Source organism: Hibiscus syriacus, unplaced genomic scaffold, assembly GCF_006381635.1.
Source record: "Hibiscus syriacus cultivar Baekdansim isolate YM2019G1 unplaced genomic scaffold, ASM638163v2 tig00111071_pilon, whole genome shotgun sequence".
NCBI classification, from domain to species: Eukaryota; Viridiplantae; Streptophyta; class Magnoliopsida; order Malvales; family Malvaceae; genus Hibiscus; species Hibiscus syriacus.
In genome coordinates this window covers 268,183-290,697 of record NW_024062972.1, presented here as the reverse complement: position 1 = coordinate 290,697, position 22,515 = coordinate 268,183, and the positions used below count along the sequence as shown (strand labels likewise).

Below are 22,515 nucleotides of genomic sequence, written 5' to 3'. Positions count from 1 at the left end.
AAATTCTCAATCTCAATAAACTAATTGGAGTATACTCTGACGTGTTGTTATAGCCCACGTACGGAACTATTGATGATAACAGGCTTAAGAAACGTATTATTGATCCAAAAATTGGTCAGAGTTACGTTTATTTTAATGTATTAGTTTATAGTTTTTTTTAAGGTAAAGTATACAAATGGTTTCTTCAATTATAGGATATTATTTTATTAAGTCATCTAATTATTAAAAGTTATGAAATAATCTCTTAATTATAAGACATTGTTTTGTGGAGTTCCTCGACTATTAAAAGTAATAAAATGGTCACTCGACTATTTATATGTTTCAAACTCACCATTTCTCCATTAAAAATGATTAGCATCTAAGCTGGAAATTAACATGATGACTTGAATATCATAAAACCATATTTTAATGATGTCTACTAGTATCGTTGTTGCTTTCAAGAACTGGCTCGACGAAACATAATGTTTTAAGCATTGGCTCTACGGCATAATGTAAACAGAGACTTGATTCATAAAACACAACTAAAATAGTTATGAGATCGGATTTTATCATATCCCATTGAGCAGGTTAAAGTTTAGCTCAGACGACCATCAAAAATTACGAGTTTGAAACACATGAATATTCAAATGATTATTTTGTAACTTTTAATAGTCGATGGACTCAACAAAACAATGCTTATAGTCAAAGATCATTTTGTAACTCTTAATAGTCGGATGACTAAACAAAATAATGTCCTATAATCGGGATGTCATTTGTGTACTTTACCCATTTTTTTTAAAAAAAATATATATATTTAAAGAAGATATTTAAATATAAAATTGGTTCATGTTGTAACCATGAGGCCAACTTGGTGAATGTCAACTCTTTGCTTGCAAAATCTCCTCACCTTTTGAAATTTGCTTCTTTTTAAGACTTTCGTTAACATTAGAGGACAAACCATAAGATTCATAATTTTGATCACCTAATTATTATATAATATATAAATACATATTAAACACGAAAAAATATAATAAAATATAAATTAACAAATATTGTACATAGAGAGAAATATATTGTACTTTAAGCAGAGAATTCAGATTCAGATTTTGAAAATGGTATCATCAGATAAAATTAATGATTCTAAATACAAATGGTAAAACAAATATAAATAATTAAATCGAATAGATTTAAAATAAACCCTTCGAACCCCAGCTCCTTATCATGTTAAAAGGCCAACTTGGTGAAGGTCAACAACAATGAATCTCCTCAGCTTATCAAAATTGTTTATGTTTAGACTTATTCAAAAATTATATATCATAAAGACAATTTGATAAAATTTGATTAAAATAATCTTACACTCTTATCAAATAAACGAGATATATCAGTTAGTGTTATATTCTGAAAATATTAATCTTAGATATATTTCTAAAATCATCGAACATAAAATTATCGCACCAACATGAATGAAAATAAACATTTTTAAAGTTTAGGTTCAAAATTTAAAAGATAGATTTAATTCTTAAAAAATAATATTAAATAACATGAATTTTTATTATAAATTATAAAACACAAAATAAAGATATTAGTAAATGAGAACTTTAAACCCCCACCTCTCTACCATGTTAAAGGGCCATTATTTTGAATAAAATATTCATGGAAAGAGTGAGAATCTCTCTTCAATTTCTTAAGTAGGCAGGCTAAGCACATACATTTTGACTTTTTTTTTTTTCTGAGAGTGTTTTCTATATAAGTGTCTTGAATCTCAACTTTGTTCATCATCATCATCATCAAGGATTTTCATTGAGGAATAAAATCTCTCAAAAAGTCTCCAAGCTTTTGGATAGCTTCTTCAATGGCGGTTCGGGTTCTTGTTTTGGCTTCAGTTCTTATATTCTCTTGTTTTGCAGAGATCGGCCATGGCGCGGTTTCTTTCTCCTCCCTTCAAAGAACACTTGTGGTCACCGCCTCTCATAGACAAGGACGTAAGTCATCCTCTAAACATCCTTCTTTCTCCATCCATTACACTCCGTGTTGATCGAGGGAGTGATCATCGCTGAAAATTTCCAATTCTTGTACAGTTTAGATTTTTTTTTAACATTTTATGTTTGATAATACGTTTTCGTTCCCTACAATTTTATAGATTTTTTTTAACATTTTATGTTTGATAATACATTTTCGTTCCCTACAATTTTATAATTTCATCTCCTATATTAAAATCTTGATTTCATTACCTTATTGATAAAAAAATCATGCAGTTTTGATGTCTGTGGAAGACAAAATCACGGTGACATGGGGACTGAACCAGAGTTTCCCGGCCGGCACCGACACGAGCTACAGGACCGTCAAGGTCCAGCTGTGCTACGCACCTATCAGCCAAGTCGACCGTGCATGGAGGAAAACCGAGGACCATCTTTCCAAAGACAAGACTTGCCAGTTCAAGATCGTCGAAAAGCCTTACGTCAACGCCAACGAAACCCTTGAATGGACCATCGAACGAGACACCCCGACGGCGACGTACTTTGTCCGAGCCTACGCTTTGGACGAGAACAACCATGAGGTAGCATATGGTCAAAACACCAATGCCGAGAAAAAAACGAATCTGTTCGACGTCCAAGCGATAACCGGCCGTCATGTTTCGCTCGACATCGCATCCATTTGCTTCAGTGCTTTCTCCATTGTGTCGTTGATGGGCTTCTTCTACGCTGAGAAGAGAAAGGGAAGGAAGGCTGAGCAGTAGATTAAAGGTTTAAGAACCCTAATTAAACCTTTCAAATGGCTTTGATTTGAATGCTTTTATGGTGTAGGTTTAATATTAATTATCTTTCGAAGCGTGTTGTGTTTTATTAATGTTACAAAGTGTACTAAGAAGCTGAAGAAATCATAGTAGGGAGATAAGGGTTGTACTTGAAGAAATTATGTTTTATATATATCACGAAACAATGAAGATTAGAAATTATGGTGTAGGGTTGTACTTAAATATTATCGAGAACCTGCAAATATTTGAAAATATATATCGATGCAATTTGTAAACTTTCGTATAAACCCCACAACTTAAGCTATAAAATATCAATGACTCTACGCTTCTATAAAATCTAAGCAACAAACAAACTATCAAGATCTCGGATGAGCCCCCTAACAATATCGATACCAGGAGTTGATGTAACAACACCACTAATATTAAAGAAACCCTATCCTGGTGACACCCTTTGTCACATAATATCGTTTTATATGTTCTCAATTTTTCAAATCTAAATCAAATTAAATTGACTAAATATGCCTACTTAATTGAAGTTTAAATTATTTAATTTTATACTTGAGTTGAATTTGGAAAAAAAAATATTTGAATCGAGCTCGACTAGGGAAAAATTGATCTTATGTATAACATCTATGGAAAAACTAGGGGCAAAAATGAAAAATCAATTTTATGGGGTCTCGACATTAAAAATATAATTTTATCATCATAATAATTTCATGTATTTTAAATCCTTGAGGTTAAAATAATGATGGTGATAAACTAATAATTACAATAGTTGGATACTAATACAATTTTTTCTTTGTATTGAACTTGTTAAAAGTCCAGGGAGATTAATTTAATGATAACGTGATCAGGTTAGCTGTTACAACTTGATTGACTTTAATATTATATACAACTCAATATGTTAATTCATATTTTCTTGGCGATGTAAGTTGTTATAAAATGGCTAAAATAATACTATACACCCTTGCCTCTTCCCTCACACATATGTCTTTAAAGAAAGGATTAATATAAAAATAAATGTTTAAACTGAGTAAATACATTTTGCTCGAACTTATGGGCTTAATATACATTGTGGGCTCAGACTTTTTCGAGCTGCAGTATTTTTAGACATGAAAATTTTCAAATTCAATTTTTTTCGAGTTCGAATTGTGTCATAGTCGTAAAGAGACCTACTTTATCTCAAGCCACTCTAAGAATGGGAAAGATGCATTCTGATATTAAGAAAAAAAATCTAACAGTATGATTTCTTCCCTGTAGGATAATAAATCAAGATAAGATCCATTTAACTTCTCGTAAAGACCCATCACTCAGCTGAACACTAATTATATTTTAAGCAACTTTCTATCACTGAAAAACTTTGTTATGAACCTCTGGTTCACCCATATGCCTCTATCCAGACCAACTCTGCTTGCATTAGATGAAAACCCGGATGCAGTTCGTCGACTGACTCGGTCTATCACACCGACTTCCCATTACCGTGTGGACCGAGAACCTGGTATACAAGTTCCTCGGACAGTTCTTTCTTTGCCTGGAAAAGTAAGAATCAGAGAATTTGGATGAAATTACTTTCTATTGAAAAAGGAAAAAAGAAAAAGGCAAATGCTGACCTGAAAGTGTCTCATATGCAGTATGGCTCACATCCAACATCTGCAATAGGTTTTCCTCGTGGGGTTTGCAACTTGAATCGTTCGGTTTCATATGCTTTAAGGTTGTTTCTTTCATCAGGCAAATGGTGGCAAACGTGTAAGAGTGAGCTAAGAGAGTTCATCTGACAGGTAAAAGTTTAACCGCTTATGAGAAGCTTAACTTTGAGTAAACATTAACCTATTTCGTCGTTAGAACAAAACAAAATCCGAACCGATGTTTCACATCTATCTTCACAGATATGGAATAAAGTGATTTCTAGTTACTCTACATGTTCATAGTAGACTCTAGCAGTTTAAGAACATGATGCAAATAGGTTGCAGAACTACCTAATTTGGCTTGATTAAATCATTTTGAAAACATTATTTCAGAACTTGGACAATCTGATCTAAATGTTAGACATGATTAGATATTGCCAATTCAGATTCAACGAAATTCATTTTCTTACTGCTCTTTTCAATAACGGAACAAATTGCAAATCCAATAATAACCATACCACTTAACAACAAAACTGAGCCTATAGTTCAAGACAAGCATCATGCGGCCTAATTTTTTCCATTAGATGATAATCAGAGAATTAAAATTTTAAAGTAATGAGCTAACCTTCATGTATGGACAAGATGCGCAGCCACCGTGAATAGAGCATCCCTCCCCACTTGCAACTCCAGGTACAACAGGGACAGTAAAATCACCCATTTTAACAGGTGAAGCGCTTGTAGATGTTTTCGTCATCGAGTCTGACGAGACAGGGAAGACGATTTCAACATTGATTTGTGTTCTGGAAGTTGACTTTGAAGAATCTAACAAACTGCGAACTGCTGCAACAATCGAGGTCACCATTCCTGATTCTGTACCCAAGACAAATTGCAGCTGGTCATCAACATTTCTATCTAGTGCTTCCTGAACCCTTTGTTTTATGAAATCCAATATGTTTTGAGTGGAACCTACAACACCCATTCCTCTTCTCTTGGCTTCCATTGCCAAAGAGAACATTTCTCCAGGAACCTCAAAGTGTGCCGTTAGAAATGCATCGCAGTACATTTCGTTTATCTTCTCTACAACTTCATGTCCAAAAAGGTGATGAACTATACATGTTCCATCCTGATAGAGAAATGTCACAAAGGTAAGCCATAAAAGGCAAAATAGTTGTACCACAAAGCCGGCAAATGCAAGATGAAAAAAAATGGAAGATATAGAAAAACAGGTTTAGCCAAAGTGACAAACTAAGAAATATCTTCTAGGTCTATGTTTCTCAGACTCAGGTGTGATGTGAGCATTGGATAAGGGTATGTATGTATGAGTCCAACATAAATATGTTCAATTTTTCTAAGTTTTTCATGTACTTCGATGATCCTTGGAGAGTCATATCCGTATACAATGTTAGAATATGAGTTGGGCAGCATTGCAAAAAGGAAAAGGCTGAAGGATAGAACACTCTCTTTAAGTGCATTTCACTGAAATTTCTGTCACAATCATAGTTCTTCCATTTCGCATATATTATGATGAACCGTACTTGATAGACAATTGCCATATATTTGAAGGAAGAATTTATGGAAGGCAAGGAGATAGATCTTCCATGAAGTTCATGTTTGATTTCATTGGGAAAATATAGTGTTTCCATTCCACAAAGTCATAAGATGATAAATTCATAGAAGTGGAGAGATTGAAATGCTTTATTCATTTTCCGGTAATTCCTCAACTTACTATCCACTTAAGATATTTCAACAAACAAGTGAATGCCATTCCTTAAAATTCAGAGTAAATGTGATACATACAATCAGTAACAACCTAAATGCGAAAAAAACAGGTTTCTTTAGATGGATAAGACATAATTAAGAAAGTTGACACTCGAAGGTACCTCGTAATAGTGCAGGCGTGGCAGCAGTGATTTAATTGAGTCTGTGCTGTGTTTGGGGTGTATTTCAGCAATTTCCTCATCTGACATCAAAGTCATCTGCAAGAACAACTCTTTAATATTCGCGCCCATGTAGGAATCCGGCCCATACCATATGGTTAAGTCTGGAACTTGAGCAAAAGCCTGTGGAAAACGTGAGACGGGAACTAAAAAACAGATACCTCAAAAAAAAAACCCAAAGCATTGAATGAAAAAGGAGAAGAAAAAGAGAGAACAATGGAAATACAACATACCTGCAGAATGGTTTGCACAACATTTGAAGAAGTACAAGTGATTGTGGGCACAAGCTCATGAGCATAAGCTTTTGTTTCCAGCGACGTATTAATGTAAATAACATGCAACGAAGGACGCAAGTTAGAAGCTGAATCAAGATAGTTCATATAATCAGGAGTAGCAGCAGCGTCGGCCAAAGAACAACCAATGCGTTCACTTGACATCCTGTAAACACCAACCTGCAAACCAATTTATACAAATAAGCATATCATCCACATGCCACTTGCCAGAGAGAAAACAACAGTACCATAATTAAAACAAAAATTCATGCCTTACAATTCAGTGTATATCATTAAATTTTAGATAATACATCCTTAAATTGCATCCAAAACAGTAGAATAAACACAGCTGCAGACTTGAAAAAGCTATAGAATGACTCTTGTGTCTGGTCTATAAGCTTTTATAAAAATATTATGCATTTATACCTCATACATCAACATCATACATAATAGTATACATCATACATCCTAGTGCTTTATTCTATGTTACTCGGACTTGGAAAAGGGGCGTAGAGGGAAAAGATATACCTTTCCAAAGCCAGCTTGATCAAGAATTGCCCTTACATTTTCAGACATAAAATCAACACCCAAACAGTGATGAATTTACATCCAGATTTTGCCATCTTGACAGCTGAATCAGCCATTACCAATGAGTCAGATATATGAATGTGAGGCCACTCCTTTTGGGAAGCAGTTAGGATGCCTTGGACTTCAGGGTCCATATAAAAATGAGCCACCACACCAATTTTCTTCTCTTTCAACACTTTGACAAGTTCTTCCACCTTCAACTTGTCAGGGAACAAATACCTTGCCTGCAGATCAACTAGATTTCAAGCTTAGGATTTTAATACCACCATGAAAACAAGAAGGTTGCAAAAATTAGCAAAGAACTTACCTGAGCCTCGGCATAAGCTCCTTTTGGTTGGAAACCTTCAGCAGTGATCACCAACGATGGAAATGGCTCAAATGGAGCTTTCCCTTCCTTTTGAGCAACCAAGACCCTTGTTCGTTTCTGCATGCTAACTAAAACATTATGCCATGTGTTAACCCGAGACCTTTCGCCACCGGGAAGCCCGACGTTAAGCGCCGCCAAATCCTCCGTTTTCAAACTCAACACTTCCGCCGGCGCCGCCCCATCAAGAACCGAAACCAAACAAGCGCAAAACCCTTTTGTAATCTCGGAATCGCTGTCGGCCCAGAATCTGATATTCCCTTCGGAGTCCATCTGGGCATCGAGCCAAACTCGGGCCGTGCAACCCATGACCCGGTTCGAGTCAGTCCGGGAAGAATCCGGGAGAGAAGGGAGAAGGGAAGCATAGTGAAGGAGAAGCTTTACTCGGTCGATGGGATCTAAAAGGGACTGAAATTCTTCGATGAGGGCCGAGAGTTTACGCGGTGGGAGATGAGCGATCTGGGTCGGAGACAGTGTACCAGCAGAGCACGAAAACGAACTGGGATTTGAAGGAAGAGAACCGAGCTTAGGAGATTGAATGCATTTGAGGGACTTGAACAAAGAGTTTCGGTGGAATTTGGGCATTACATGGAAGAAGTTGAAAAGGTGTGATTTTGAGCTTGAATTATGGGTTTGAGAGACAGAAAAAAACGATGAACAACCCAAACTCGAAGAAGAAGCAGATTTAACGGGGATGGTAGCAGAGAAATCCATGGAAAGACAGATCTTCTCTAAGTGCTCGTAAAGGTAAAGGGATGGGGGGAAAGGTGTGGACGGCAATGGATAGAAATATGCAGAGCAGAGAAAGCAGAACCGTGTCTTAAATAAATAAACCGCCAAATTAACCTAAAACAAGCATGAAAATAGCATGCAAGTAGGCGCTTAGTGAACGAAAAGCATTTGCAGCCCTTCGGGAGTGGAAAATTCCAATGTGGCAAAAAATGGTAGAAACAACAAATGATTTTCATTTTCAGTTTTTTTTAAAAAAGTTAGAAAATATATTTGATTAATATAGATAAATACTTAAATTTAAAAATAAAAATAATTTTATAATACACTTTTTACTATTTTATGGCACGTTTTTGTCTATTTTTTGATATATTTCTGTCTTTTTTATTTGTTGTTTGGTCGATCTCATAGTTTATTTTTTTTAGGGTTTGATTTGAAACCGTTGTGAATAATCAAAATGACGCTTATTTGTTATCCTATTGATTTGTCATGTTTTAGATCATTAGATGAATTTTGATATGCAACTCGTGTTTGGAGATAATTTTCTCACAACGCTCGACTCTAATTTATAATTGTAGGTGGTCTTTTAATAGTTTAATCGTATGTTATGCTTCGTTTGCTGATGCAATCAGATCTATTAGCATCTTTACTTTGTTCGAGATTTTTGGATAGATTTTCTAACATTTTCTTTATATGGTCTTTATTTGATCTTAAGTTGCTAATTTTGTGTTCATGTTTACATAAAATATCCTAATTATGTATTTAATTTACGTTTTTAATTATAAACTTTCGTTGTAATTTTGAATTTTTAAATAAAATAATGTCAATGTATATTGGACATAAATTAAATTTAAAAAATAAATAATTTTTTTTGTTGTAAGCAAGAACATTCAAAAGTATCATTAAAATAAAATATATTATTAGTGATAATTGAGGCCCTCAAACTTTTGAGAAAAATTAGTGTAATTACTAAACGTTTTTTTCACTCAATGTGACTCATAAATTGAGAAGAAAAAAATCAAACCTTTTGACCAAAAGAATTAAATAGTTACCGCCACGACGCTTATATGACAATTCAAGAAGCTTACATGGTAATATGTAATATTGATATGCTAATTCACGGTATTGTTATGGTAGCACACTATGGACGATTATGTGATAAATGAATTTAATTGCATTTTTAATTAAGTTCGAGGACATAAATGATTTTTTAGAAAGTTTGAAGACTTAATTGATTTAAAAAAATATAAAATTATTTAACTTTAAAATATATAATATAAACAATTATTAAGACATTTAATACATTAAAATAAAAATACTATAAAATTAAATTATTAAAAATGTTTAGGGATCACATTGATTTTTTGTAAAAGTTTGAAGGTTTAGATACCATTAAATAAAAAAAATTGTTAAAAGTATTTGAACTCATGTGAGGTAAGTTAAACATCTTAATCTCATATTTTTTAATTTTCCAATTTTCTAAAATAATTTTAATGAAAACATCACAAATATATTTCTTATATTTTCATATTTTCATTTTTCAGAAATCATTCTTTAATTTTACAATCAAGCACGTTTTCTTCACAACTTTCTATTTTCTAAGAAAATGTAAATGAAAATAACATATATTTTCTAGAACTAATGGACCTTAATATTTTAGATTGGATGTATTTTTTGTAACATTTTTAGTAGCATTCTAAAATGTTATATTTTCGTAAATTTTCAATTGGTTTCTTCGTAACAATTTAAGTTATGTCCAACTTAAAATGTTATGTTTTTTTATAACATTTAAGGTTTAAAAAATTATATTAAAAATTTAAAATTATTAAAATATAAAAATATATAATTAAGTTATTAATAAATATAAATTATACAAAAATTTAAAATATTTTAGAATACCACTGTCCTTTAACACTTCTTTAAATATATGCCGTGTTGATTAAGGTTGGTTTCAAACATCTCATAAAGTTCATTTTTCTATAAATAAATATATCTATTAATTTATTGCTTGATTAATTTAAATAAAGTATTATAAATATTTATTATAAAAGTAATTATACTAATCTAACCTTATTTATTTATAACACTATAATTTAATTTTTTTATCTTATTCAAAATATTTATCATATTATCTTACTAAATGGATTTATAATTGATAAAATACTTAATATAAAAATAAATATCCAAATTATATTGTTTTTCTATAAAAGTGTCTAAATTTTTTTTTCGGTCAGTCTAGAGGCCTAACATTACCATTTTAGGTGCATGGTCTGTAACGGTCGTTAAATTATACCATTAAGTGACAGTGTCGCATTCAAGTAATTTTGATTTTTTTAAAAAAAAACTTAAGATTATATTTTTAAAAAACCCAAAACTTTTAAAAATCTTAAAAACCTCCCCAAACTTTGAAAACCCTAAATCTGATCCCTATACATAAGCATGTCATTGTCGTTACCGTCGATCGAACCTCCAATCGACCGTGCCTCCACCAGTGACCAGTTACTCAACAAGCAGTCACCATAATAGTAGCAGATGAACCCTAAATCACGATGAACAAAGTTACCACGATGAACGTAAATCGCAACTACAACCATCGCAACAACCATCGTGATTCCACAACAAGAATGATGTCGTCCGACTACGGAGATGGCAAGGACGACGTCAGTGGAAATGGCCTTGGCCGGAAAGGGATGTAAGGTTAGTGTTAGGGTTAGGGATTTGGGTTTTTTTTGTTGTTGTAATTTTTGAGAAATTAGGGTTTTTTTAGATATAATAATATTTTAAAGTTTTTTAAATAAACTCTTCAAATTTACTAGAGAATATGACATGTGACATTTAACAAAATCTTTTAACTGCCGTCACAGTTGAGGTACCTAAAGTGATAAAATTTATAACGTTATACATCTGAATTGACCGGAAAAGAAAATTTAGGCAGCACAATATGTAAAATGCAAGAAAAATATTTTGGGCTAAGCAAACATAAATTTTGTTTAAGTGATAGTTTAAATGATAAAATATTAGTATTTATATATCATTATCAAATAATATTCAAATGATTTTATTAAAATTTATATAAAAAAAAGATTTTTTGTTGCCCTTTCGATTTTCGGACTTCGTCCTGATTAATTCAGACAGACTTGCGTCTCACACCTTATTTTGTTTGGTGAGTCTCCCAACGGGGATTTTCTGCATACACAAAACCTCAAACTCGATACTTGCTTAACCGATATCAAGCTGTTTATCACTTGAACCAATCATATTGGTCTTTTCTTTTAAATTTATACTTAAATAAAATACTTGAATATTATTAACAAAAAATATTTAAATTATAAATTAAACATTATTTGATGATGATATTGGAAGATATATTAAACAAAAGTGGCAATTTCAATTTATAATAGTTATTGAATTATAATAATGATAAACTATACATTTAGTACCTAAACTATTAGTTTTAATCTATTTTAGTATCTAAACTTTCAATTTTTTTCAAAATCATACCTAAAGTTTAGTTTTTATTTCATTTTAGTACACCGTCGTTAAGTTTAAAAAAAATGAAAGTCTAGGTACCAAAACACGTTTAGTACCTGTATCATACTTAAGTTTTGAATTATTTTTTTTTTGAAAATTTAGGTACTAAACGGATTAAAACTGATAGTTTAGGTACTAAACACATTAAGTTTTTAACGACGGTGTATTAAAATGAAATAAAAAATAAACTTTAGGTATGGTTTTAAAAAAATTAAAAGTTTAGGTACTAAAACAGATCAAAACTGATAGTTTAGGTACTAAATATATAATTTGCCCTTTTATTAACATGAATGATTTAGTTTATATATAATAAAAATTAAATGAAGTTATTTAATTAAATTTAGACTTCTGATTAAAATTAAAATTAAATTAATGATTTAAAATACAAATCATCCATTCTTTTTATGGAAGCGATCCACGTATAAATTGCCAAAAAAAAGTGACAAAAGGCATGCCATTAGGCATTGACATCTAACGAAATCTTTCAATTAAATAAAATGATAATTAAAATATATCAAAACTTAAATCATAATAATTCTTTTGATTTAATATATATATTAAAATGAAACAAAAAGTAAACTTTAGATATGGTTTTAAAAAAATTAAAAGTTTAGGTACTAAAACAGATCAAAACTGATAGATTAGGTACTAAATATATAATTTGCCCTTATATTAATATGAATGATTTAGTTTATCAATAATAAAAATTAAATGACGTTATTTAATTAAATTCAGATTTATGATTAAAATTAAAATTAAATTAATGATTTAAAATATGAATCATCCATTCTTTTTATGGAAGCGATCCACGTATAAATTGCCAAAAAAAAGTGATAAAAGGCATGCCATTAGGCATTGACATCTAACGAAATCTTTCAATTAAATAGAATGATAATTAAAATATATCAAACTTAAATCATAATAATTCTTTTGATTTATATATATATATATATATATATATATATATATATATATATATATATATATATATATAGACACTCATTTTCGTCCGAATTATTTTTTGAAAATGATTTTTTAGTATTATATATAGTTTGAAATCATTTTTGGAAATTATATAATATATGGCTTTTAAAAATATTTTTAGAAAACTTATATAATATATGATTTTAAAAATATTTTGAAAAGTATATATAATATATAGTTTTTGAAAAACGTTTGAAAATATTATATATTTTTTGAAAAACATTTTAAAAATGTATATATTATATGGTTTTTGAAAAACATTTTGAAAATACTTATAATATATAGTTTTGAAATCATTTTGAAAACATAGTTTTAAAATATTTTCGAAAACTATATAATTTTGAAAACATTTTTAAAAAATATATAATATATAATTTTAAAATATTTTTTTGAAATATATATTATATAGTTTTTTGGAAAATATTTTTATTATAATAATAATAATATTATTAGTTATTTATTTATTTATTTATTTTATTTTATTTTATTATTTTTTGTTTTATTATCCAGGTCTAATAACCAATCCAGCAAAGGGTCTAAACAGTCCAACAGTTAGGCCTGAACCAGCCCGTATAGTTAGGGTTACACAGCAGGCTATCAACGCCGCATGGGAGAGCAAATCACACGCAGGTCAAGCCAACGGTGAGGCGACAAATCTGGCCGCACCAACGGGACTGAACCATCCCGAGGCGGCTGGTATAACGTGCACAAATATCTCGGTCAACCAACAACCACGATCTTGAGATCATCGGGACCAAACGCTCAAAATCGAGCTATAAAAGCCTCGGTGAAGACCAACAACGAGATCATCGACAGTAGATAACAGAAACCACAAAACCATACATCGAACATCAACTACACCGAACAAAAAACCACCATCGAACCCGAAGATCACCACTGCCAACGAGAACAGAAAACATAGAAAACCACACAGAGAGAAACACGATCGAAGTCGAAACACCAACCAACAAGAGGGCCACAAAAATACCACAACAGTGATCACCGAGAACCAACGAACCCACATCAAACACAAAAATATCACAACAATACAAATATTGAACCATAAAAAAAAATCGCGTCAAAGCCAAAGCAAAACCCAGAACCAAAACAAGAAACCTTTCGAAACCCATAAGTAGAAAAGTAAACAAAATATCATTTCGTTCGTCGGAAACGAAAGGAACCAAACGTCGGACCTAAGAAGCCACCGGGAGAGTCGAAGAACCATCATCGAAACGTGGGGAACCAAAGAGAAAAGTTATTGGAAAAGGTAAGAAAACCTTTATTTAGATCTAAGAATCTAGGGTGTTTTTTTAGGAGAAACCAAGTTGGTTTTCGGGTTGGGGAAGAGAAGACGAAGCTTTGGGGGTATTTTGGTATTTTCGGCCACCGTTGGCGACGGCCGGTGCGGAGGAGCGGCCATAAGGCAGTGGTCGGCGTTCGACCAAAGGATGGGGACTTGAGAGCTTTGTCTCGTGTAAAGGGGAGAGGTTTTGTGAGAAATGGTGAAGATGAATGAAAAAAAGGGTCTTTTGGCCCATTTATATACCAAGGACCGGAGTGTAAATAAAAGATTCTTAAATTTCTTCTGTGGTCCCTGATATTTTGAGTCGTAGTTCAATTGGGTCACTACCTTTAAATTTGCCTCCAAATTTTCAATTTAATCAATTTAGTCCCTATTTATTTTTTTATATTCCGTGTATTGGTATCCTAACTTTTTATTTGTTCTTTTGCAGTTCATTTTCGAATTCATTAAGCGCAATTTGTTCTAATTTGATCCTAAGTTTTATTTTTTATTTTTTATTTTATATTTAAATATTTTTTAAAAGCTTAACCTTTTGCTATTATTTTTTACATTATTTTGTTTTTTATTATTATTATTTTTTAGTATTTTTTAAAATATTTTTTTCATTTTTATTATCTTTTTTATCTATTTTTTTATTATCATATTAACATTTTGTTTTCGTATTTGTTTTTGTTTTTTTTATCTAACATATTTTGTTTCAGTCGTAATTCCAACTAGTCAAAGGGTAAGTAATTCGGATCGAATAATTTAAGTTCCAATTTTCGCAATTAAAGACAACCGATAAATTAATTGGTACCGAAAGGGCGGTTCAAGGGTGCTAATCATTCCTTGACCGTAACCGACTCCCGAACCCGACACGTTTCTGGTATAACGCAGATCAGGTAAGATGGTATCCGACCCACCTAAATTCGTTTTAAAGTGGTCGATGGCGACTCTAACCCATTATTTTAAGTCGAAGCCCAATTCCGGGCCTAAACCGAAAGACGGTTCTGACAGCTTGGCGACTCTACTGGGGACAAGAAAGTGAGTCAGGCCAGAATTAATTTTCAGTTATCTTTTTATGCGAATATAGTAAATTTAAATTTATTTATTCGATTCGAATTATTTATCTTTGATTATTTTTCAAATAAATAGTTGTACTAACGTTTTTTTCAATGATTTTAGATTTTTGAAAAGTTTTCATCTTTGACTTTATACCCGAGCTCCAAACCCTTTTAAGTGGGGGTGAAAACGACGTCTTCGTGGAAATTTATTCGTGGGAATTTATTCTCCGTATGGGCCTAGCAAGTAACCTTCGGGATTCATATACCTTATGTCTTCATGTGAATTTATTCTCCGTATGGGCATAAGGAAATGTTTCCTCTCGAGTTTAACTTAGTCCACACAAGCTTGTAGCGGGCTTAGAACTAAGGGTCTGACAAGCCCAAGGGGGCACCAGCAAGGAGAACTCAAGTACCTTTTTTAGAACCTAAATCGGGAGATTACATGGAATTAGAGCCCACCCCAAAACCTCATTCCAAACCCTAGACTGCTTTGATTTTATTTCCTGCTTTACTTTCTGTTCAAAGCATGCAAACTAGACAAATATGCGGTTAGAATTTGTTTGAAGTTAGCATGTGGGATAGAGATCATGTCCGGGTAGGAATTAAAGCATGTGGGGTAGATATCATGTGGGGTATGATTTTTCATTTTTATTATTGTTTTGATTTACCTCACTAACTCTTTTTATTTTTTGTTCTCTTTCATTTTGTTCTCATCATTCACATCATTCAAAAGAGGTGTTGATCTACCAAAAACGTGTTTGTTAAACATGAATAATCTGTATTAATGGACAAAGGGGTTATAATATAAAAGATGAAAAGCTCAAAAGTCCAGTCGTGGTTAAAGAATACTCAGAGGCAAAGGATGCAGGGGCAAGACGAAGAAAAGGTTATTGATCTGGACGATCCTTTCGAAAACTACGAGAACAAGATGACAAAACCCTAGCTAAGCTGGAGACCATTATTGACGAATTCAAGCTGATAAGCTTCGGATGAAGGGCTCTAATGGCATTTTCGTTGGGAACAGGTTCAACAAAAGATAAATGCCAGAAATGCAGTCATTCGGGACTTCTTGGGCCAGTACAAAAAGTAACTCAACATTTTCATTGTTCATCCAGAGAAGCCAGAGCGGTTCGACATGTTATTCAACCGGTGACAGACGAAGGCAGAAGACTAGTCAATATGTCAGAAGCTGTCAGGATATTTTTATCTCTTAAAAGATAAAACTCTTTTGTCCCCAATGAGGATTATTTATAATAACAGACACATTTTTGGATCAATGCCTCGAACATTACATGCATCATGCATTCCTGCATATTTCACATTATTTTTCTCTTTTTTTACATTCATATGTCTCATAAAAAATGGAAACATTTTGATTATATTCCTAGGACTTACAAGGAACTTTACAAACAACTTGTGACACCCACGTAATGTCACCATATCCGGTGGAACCCATGAAGCCCTCATACCCCAAGTGGTATAACGAAGATGCTCATTGTGAATATCATGGCGGTATCTTAGGGCACACAATTGAGAATTGTTACGCATTCAAGAGAGTCATCAGAAGATGCGTAACCAGAACTGGATCGACTTCAACAACTTAGGGGCATCCAAGTGAGGGAGATCATTTCATCATTTGAGGCATTTTGTTTGATTTTTTCATTTTTTCTCAATTTTTTGGTAAGAAAATTTGAATAAATTTATGTTACTTTAATGATAACGAGCAGTGAATCACATTTACAAACTTGTAATTCTTTGAATATTATCTGAATTAAGAAACTCTATAAAGGGTTCAAAGTTACAAATCTTTGACAAAGTAACATGATTTAAAACAAGTACTTTGACCTTACCCAAAATATACCCTCAAACACCGTACCCTGCTCTTGCAATTAACCATTATAACCTTTTCATTTCATAAAGTGCGGACAACATGGGGCATCCTTTTGCATATGACATTACTATGCTCTTTATTTAGGACGTTCAATGATGATAATGATCTTCACAGATGAAATAGTCGAGTAAGCAAATCTAGTTTAGGTCAGTTGCTTGGAAATTAAACTCTAAAGATGAAATTTTTGACTTTCAACAAACACCTGGACTATAACAGGTTCTTCTTGAAAAACTTAAGAAATTGGACTCGTATACCCAAATTATAATTATAAATATACAATAAAGCTTGAGTTGTCCCTCTAGAGAAATTGGTTAAACGCCCCGTCTTTATGGATAATATTCAGCTAGCCTGATAAAGGTGATTATACTATACAATAAAGCTTGAGATGTCCCTCTAAGGCAATTGGTTAAACGCCCCGGCTTTATGGATAAGATTCAGCTAACATGATAAAGGTGTTTACATATTGAGCTGTCCCTCTAGAGCAATTGGTTAAACGCCTCGACTTTACGGATTCAGCTAGCCAAACAATGGCAAATTAAATTAATTTAAATAAGGAGTTTTCGGTAAAAATAGACTAAGGGAGTTAAGGAACACCTGTTATAGTCAAATACACACGAGCACTCAAGAATTTCATTGTTAGACTGATATTTCTGCACTACCTTTGTTAGAGGATCTTACAAAACTTGAACAAATGGATGATTTTAGAGGACCGAAATGAAAGGTCTAGTAATTGATCATGCTAGTTGCGTCATTTTGTCCGCACCCAATTAAAATGCCAAACCAAAAAAGTATGTTGCGATATTTCAAAAAAAATGACATTTTTGGTGACTGAAACCTTATAAAGGAGGCTAACCTAAAACCAACTCATCCATTTAAACATTTGTCAAAGAGCTGTAACTCTGAAAGCATTAAAAGAGCTATTGATTCATTTGATATTCTTTGAACTCACGTTTATAATTTGATTCAATTAAGGAGCAATATTTTACAACCTTTTTATCATTTTCCCTCCTAAAACAAGAAAAGTAAGAAAAACATTTTCAAACAGAACAGTCTCAGATTTGAAGGGTCTGTAAAGCTAAAGCTCCAAAAGAGAATGGGGAACGATCGATTCCAAGGACCAGATTGGCAGACAAAGCACGAGACTCTATCCAAGAAATAACACACAATTAATTCATGTTGCATGCATATTAGACATACTTAAGTGCATCACATTCATCATTTTAGCATATATGATTTTTTTTGCAGCTTTTAGAGTCAAGTTTCGACTTCAGGATGAAGAATACTCGATTCACAAGCGCCTTTAAAGAACGATGGTGGTTACTTAACTCAGCAATGAGAAGCTACACCTCAACCGACTTGATATATCTACAGATCTCAAAATCAATTCCAGATAGGTTCGAGAACTAATTCAGAAAAAATCCAGTTCAGATCAACTCAACAATGATCAGCATGTTTCCAGTTAATGTCTTTAAGCCAGATTTCAATTCACAACGGAAGATATCCGGCTGTCAGAATTTATTAGTGGGTTTTTCTTTAGAAGGGGAGTCATTCAAAGATCATCTCATTTGGTTCAGACTTGCTCGAAGGAACCACCTGAAGAATCACGACCGACTTAGACCCATGAAGGGAAGCCAATTTTAAAGAATCTATTTTCAGCATAATTCAAGACTAGAAGGGTTATATGTCAACAAAGACCTTCGAGTTCGACTACGCTCAGCTTCGAGGGCATATCATTTGCAGCATAGCTTAAGTCGAGAATGGATATCTGCCATCAAAAGACCTTCGAGTTCGACTACGCTCAGCTCCAAGGCACCATCATTTGCAGCATAACTTAAGTTGAGAAGGGCTATCTGCCAAAGACCTTCGAGTTCGACTACGCTCAGCTCCAAGGTATAACATTTACAGCATAACTCAAGGCTAGAAAGGTTATCTGCCAACAAAAGACCTTTGAGTTTGACTACGCTCAGCTTAACGACACATCATTTGCAGCATAACTTAAGTCGAGAAGGGCTATCTGCCAACCAAAGACCCCCAAGTTTGACTACGCTCAGCTCCAAGGCATAACATTTGCAACATAACTTAAGTCTAGAAGGGTTATCTACCAACAAAAGACCTTTGAGTTTGACTACGCTCAGCTCAACAACACAGCATTTGCAGCATAGCTTAAGTCGAGAAGGGCTATCTGCCAACCAAAGATCCCCTGAGTTTGATTACACTTAGCTTCAAAGGCACATCATTTACAGCATAACCCAAGGCTAGAAGGGTTATCTGTTAATAAAGACCTTCGAGTTCGACTACGCTCAGCTTCGAGGGTAAATCCTTTGTAGCATAGCTTAAGTCGAGAAGGGCTATCTACAACCAAAAGACCTTCGAGTTCGGCTACGCTCAGCTCCAAGGTATATCATTTGCAGAATAACTTAAGTCGAGAAGGGTTATCTGCCAACCAAAGACCTTCGAGTTTGACTACTCTCAACTCCAATGCACATCATTTACAGCATAACTTAAGTCGAGAAGGGATATCTGCCAAAGACCCTCAAGCTCGATTACAATCAGCTTCAAGGGCATATCATTTACAACATAACTCAAGGCTAGAAGGGTTATCTGACACCAAAAGACCTTCGAGTTTGACTACGCTCAGCTCCAAGGCATATCATTTGCAGCATAACTTAAGTCGAGAAGGGTTATCTGCCAACAAATACCTTCGAGTTCGATTACATTCAGCTTCTAGGGCACATCATTTACAGCATAACTTAATTCGATAAGGGTTATCTGTCACCGAAAACCTTCGAGTTCGATTACACTCAGCTCAGAGGTAAACCAAATTTACAGAATAGCTCATGGCAAGAAGGGATATCTATCAATAAGATTGTCGAGTTCGATTCCATTCAGCTCGATGAAACCTCAATCACACTACTTTCCGGTTACAATAGAGGTTTTCAAGTTGAGAAGAAAACCGGGTTAACTGTGCCTTAGTGACAAAAGACTGTTTTCCGACAGCATAGCTTAAGTTGAGAAAAACTATATGTTAACGAAGACGTTCGAGTTCGATTTCGCTAAGCTCGAAGGCCAATCCACCACATGGTGGAATTAAAGAATTACTTTCCAGTCAGTTTTTTAAACCAAGGTCTTTAAACTGAGAAGAAGACCAAAGTTGACTATAATTTGGCAACGAGAAGCCACGTTTCGATTCAAATTCCGAACTACGGCTTCAATTCCATATCATTTCAAGGTGGACTCAACTTCTCGACGGAGGAGCCATCCGGAACTCGATTCGAAAGGGAGCTATTCTATTCAATCTTTAACTCCATCGAACAAAAATTTGTGTTTTTTTATCTTTGTCCTATTTTTCGTTCCACGATAAAGGACAAAGAGATGTAGCTGTAGACACTCATTTTCGTCCGAATTATTTTTTGGAAACGATTTTTTAGTATATATTATATATAGTTTGAAATCATTTTTGGAAATTATATAATATATGACTTTTAAAAATATTTTTAGAAAACTTATATAATATATGGTTTAAAAAATATTTTGAAAAGCATATATAATATATAGTTTTTGAAAAACGTTTGAAAACATTATATATTTTTTGAAAAACATTTTAAAAATGTATATATTATATGGATTTTGAAAAACATTTTGAAAATACATATAATATATAGTTTTGAAATCATTTTGAAAACATAGTTTTAAAACATTTTCGAAAACTATATAATTTAGAAAATATTTTTTAAAAATATATAATATATAATTTTAAAATATTTTTTTGAAATATATATTATATAGGTTTTTGGAAAATATTTTTATTATAATAATATTTTTATTATTTATTTATTGTTATTTTATTGTTATTTTTTATTATTAATTTTAATTTTAATTTTTTGTTTTATTATCAGGGTCCAATAACCAACCCAACAAAGGGTCCAAACAGTCCAATAGTTGGGCCTGAACCAGCTCGTATAATTAGGGTTACACAGTAGGCTATGAGCGTCGCATGGGAGAGCAAATCATGCGCATGTCAAGCCAACAGCCATCCGACAAATCTGGCCGCACCAACGGGACTGAACCATCCCGAGGCGGCCGATATAACATGCACAAATATCTCGGTCAACCAACAACCACGATCCCGAGATCATCGAAACCCAAACGACTAAAACCAAGCTATAAAAGCCTCTGTGAAGACCAACAACGAGATAATCGACAATAGACAACAAAAACCACCGAACCATACATCGAACATCAACTACACCGAACAAAAAACCACAATCGAACCCAAAAATCATCACTGTCAACGAGAACAGAAAACAAAAAAAACCACACAGAGAGAAACACGACCGAAGTCGAACCACCAACCAACAAAATGGCCACAAAAATACCATAACAGTGATCACCGAGAACCAACAAACCCACATAAAACACAAAAATAGAAATGTTGAACCACAAAAAACAAACCGCATCAAAGCCAAAGCAAAACCCAGAACCAAAATAAGAAACATTTCGAAACCCATAAGCAGAAAAGTAAACAAAATATCATTCCGTTCATAGGAAACGAACGGAACCAAACGTCGGAACCAAGGAGTCACCGGGAGATCGAAGAACCATCATCGGAACGCGGGGAACCAAAGAGAAAAATTATCGGAAAATGTAAGAAAACTGAAAGGTTTTCTTTAGATATACGAATCTAGGGTGTTTTTTTAGGAGAAACTAAGTTGGTTTTCGGGTTGGGGAAGAGAAGATGAAGCTTTGGGGGTGTTTTGGTATTTTCAGCTACCGCCGGTGACGGTCGACTCGGAGGAACGGCCATAAGGCAGTGGCCGACGTTCGACCAGAGGATGGGGACTTGAGAGCTTTCTCTCGTGTAAAGGGGAGAGGTTTTGTGAGAAATGGTGAAGATGAATGAAAAAAGGTCTTTTGGCCCATTTATATACCAAGGACCGGAGTGCAAATAAAAGATTCTTAAATTTCTTCTGCGGTATCTGATATTTTGAGTCGTAGTTCAATTGGGTCACTACCTGTAAATTTGCCTCTGAATTTCTAATTTAATCAATTTAGTCCCTGTTTATTTTTTTATATTCCGTGAATTGGTCCCCTAACTTTTTATTTGTTCTTTTGCAGTTCATTTTCTAATTCATTAAGCCCAATTTATTCCAATTTGATCCTAAGTTTTTTTATTTTACTTTTAAATATTTTTTTAAAAAAAACTTAATTTTTACTTTATTTCGTTTATTATTATTATTATTATTATTTATAGTATTTTTTAATTTTTATTATCTTTTTATTATCTATTTTTTCATTTTTTATTATCATATTAACATTTTGTTTTCATAATTTTTTTATCTAACATATTTTGTTTCAGTCGTAATTCCAACTGATCAAAGGGTAAGTAATTCAGATCGAATAATTTAAATTCTAATTTTTGTAATTAAAGACAACCGATAAATTAATTGGTAACGAAATGGCGGTTCAAGGGTGTTAATCCTTCCTTGACCGTAACCGACTCCCAAACCCGACACG

The 22,515-nt window shown here is 33.1% G+C and overlaps 2 protein-coding genes across 2 annotated transcripts; one reads left to right on the top strand and one right to left on the bottom strand.

The window, feature by feature from the left end:
- The first annotated feature begins 1,748 nt into the window (after nt 1-1,748).
- LOC120151972 (high-affinity nitrate transporter 3.1-like) lies at nt 1,749-2,884 on the top strand. Its single transcript, XM_039164274.1, has 2 exons — nt 1,749-1,961; nt 2,235-2,884. The coding sequence occupies exons 1-2, from the start codon at nt 1,832-1,834 to the stop codon at nt 2,714-2,716; spliced, it is 612 nt and encodes a 203-aa protein (XP_039020205.1). The 5' UTR covers nt 1,749-1,831; the 3' UTR covers nt 2,717-2,884.
- Nucleotides 2,885-3,954: 1,070 nt separating this feature from the next.
- LOC120151971 (quinolinate synthase, chloroplastic-like) lies at nt 3,955-8,271 on the bottom strand. Its single transcript, XM_039164273.1, is given in 9 exon segments — nt 3,955-4,265; nt 4,345-4,367; nt 4,370-4,505; nt 4,985-5,482; nt 6,240-6,419; nt 6,530-6,748; nt 7,097-7,161; nt 7,164-7,380; nt 7,464-8,271. Coding segments are annotated over 9 exon segments (2,181 nt in total). The 5' UTR covers nt 8,235-8,271; the 3' UTR covers nt 3,955-4,193.
- Nucleotides 8,272-22,515: the final 14,244 nt, after the last annotated feature.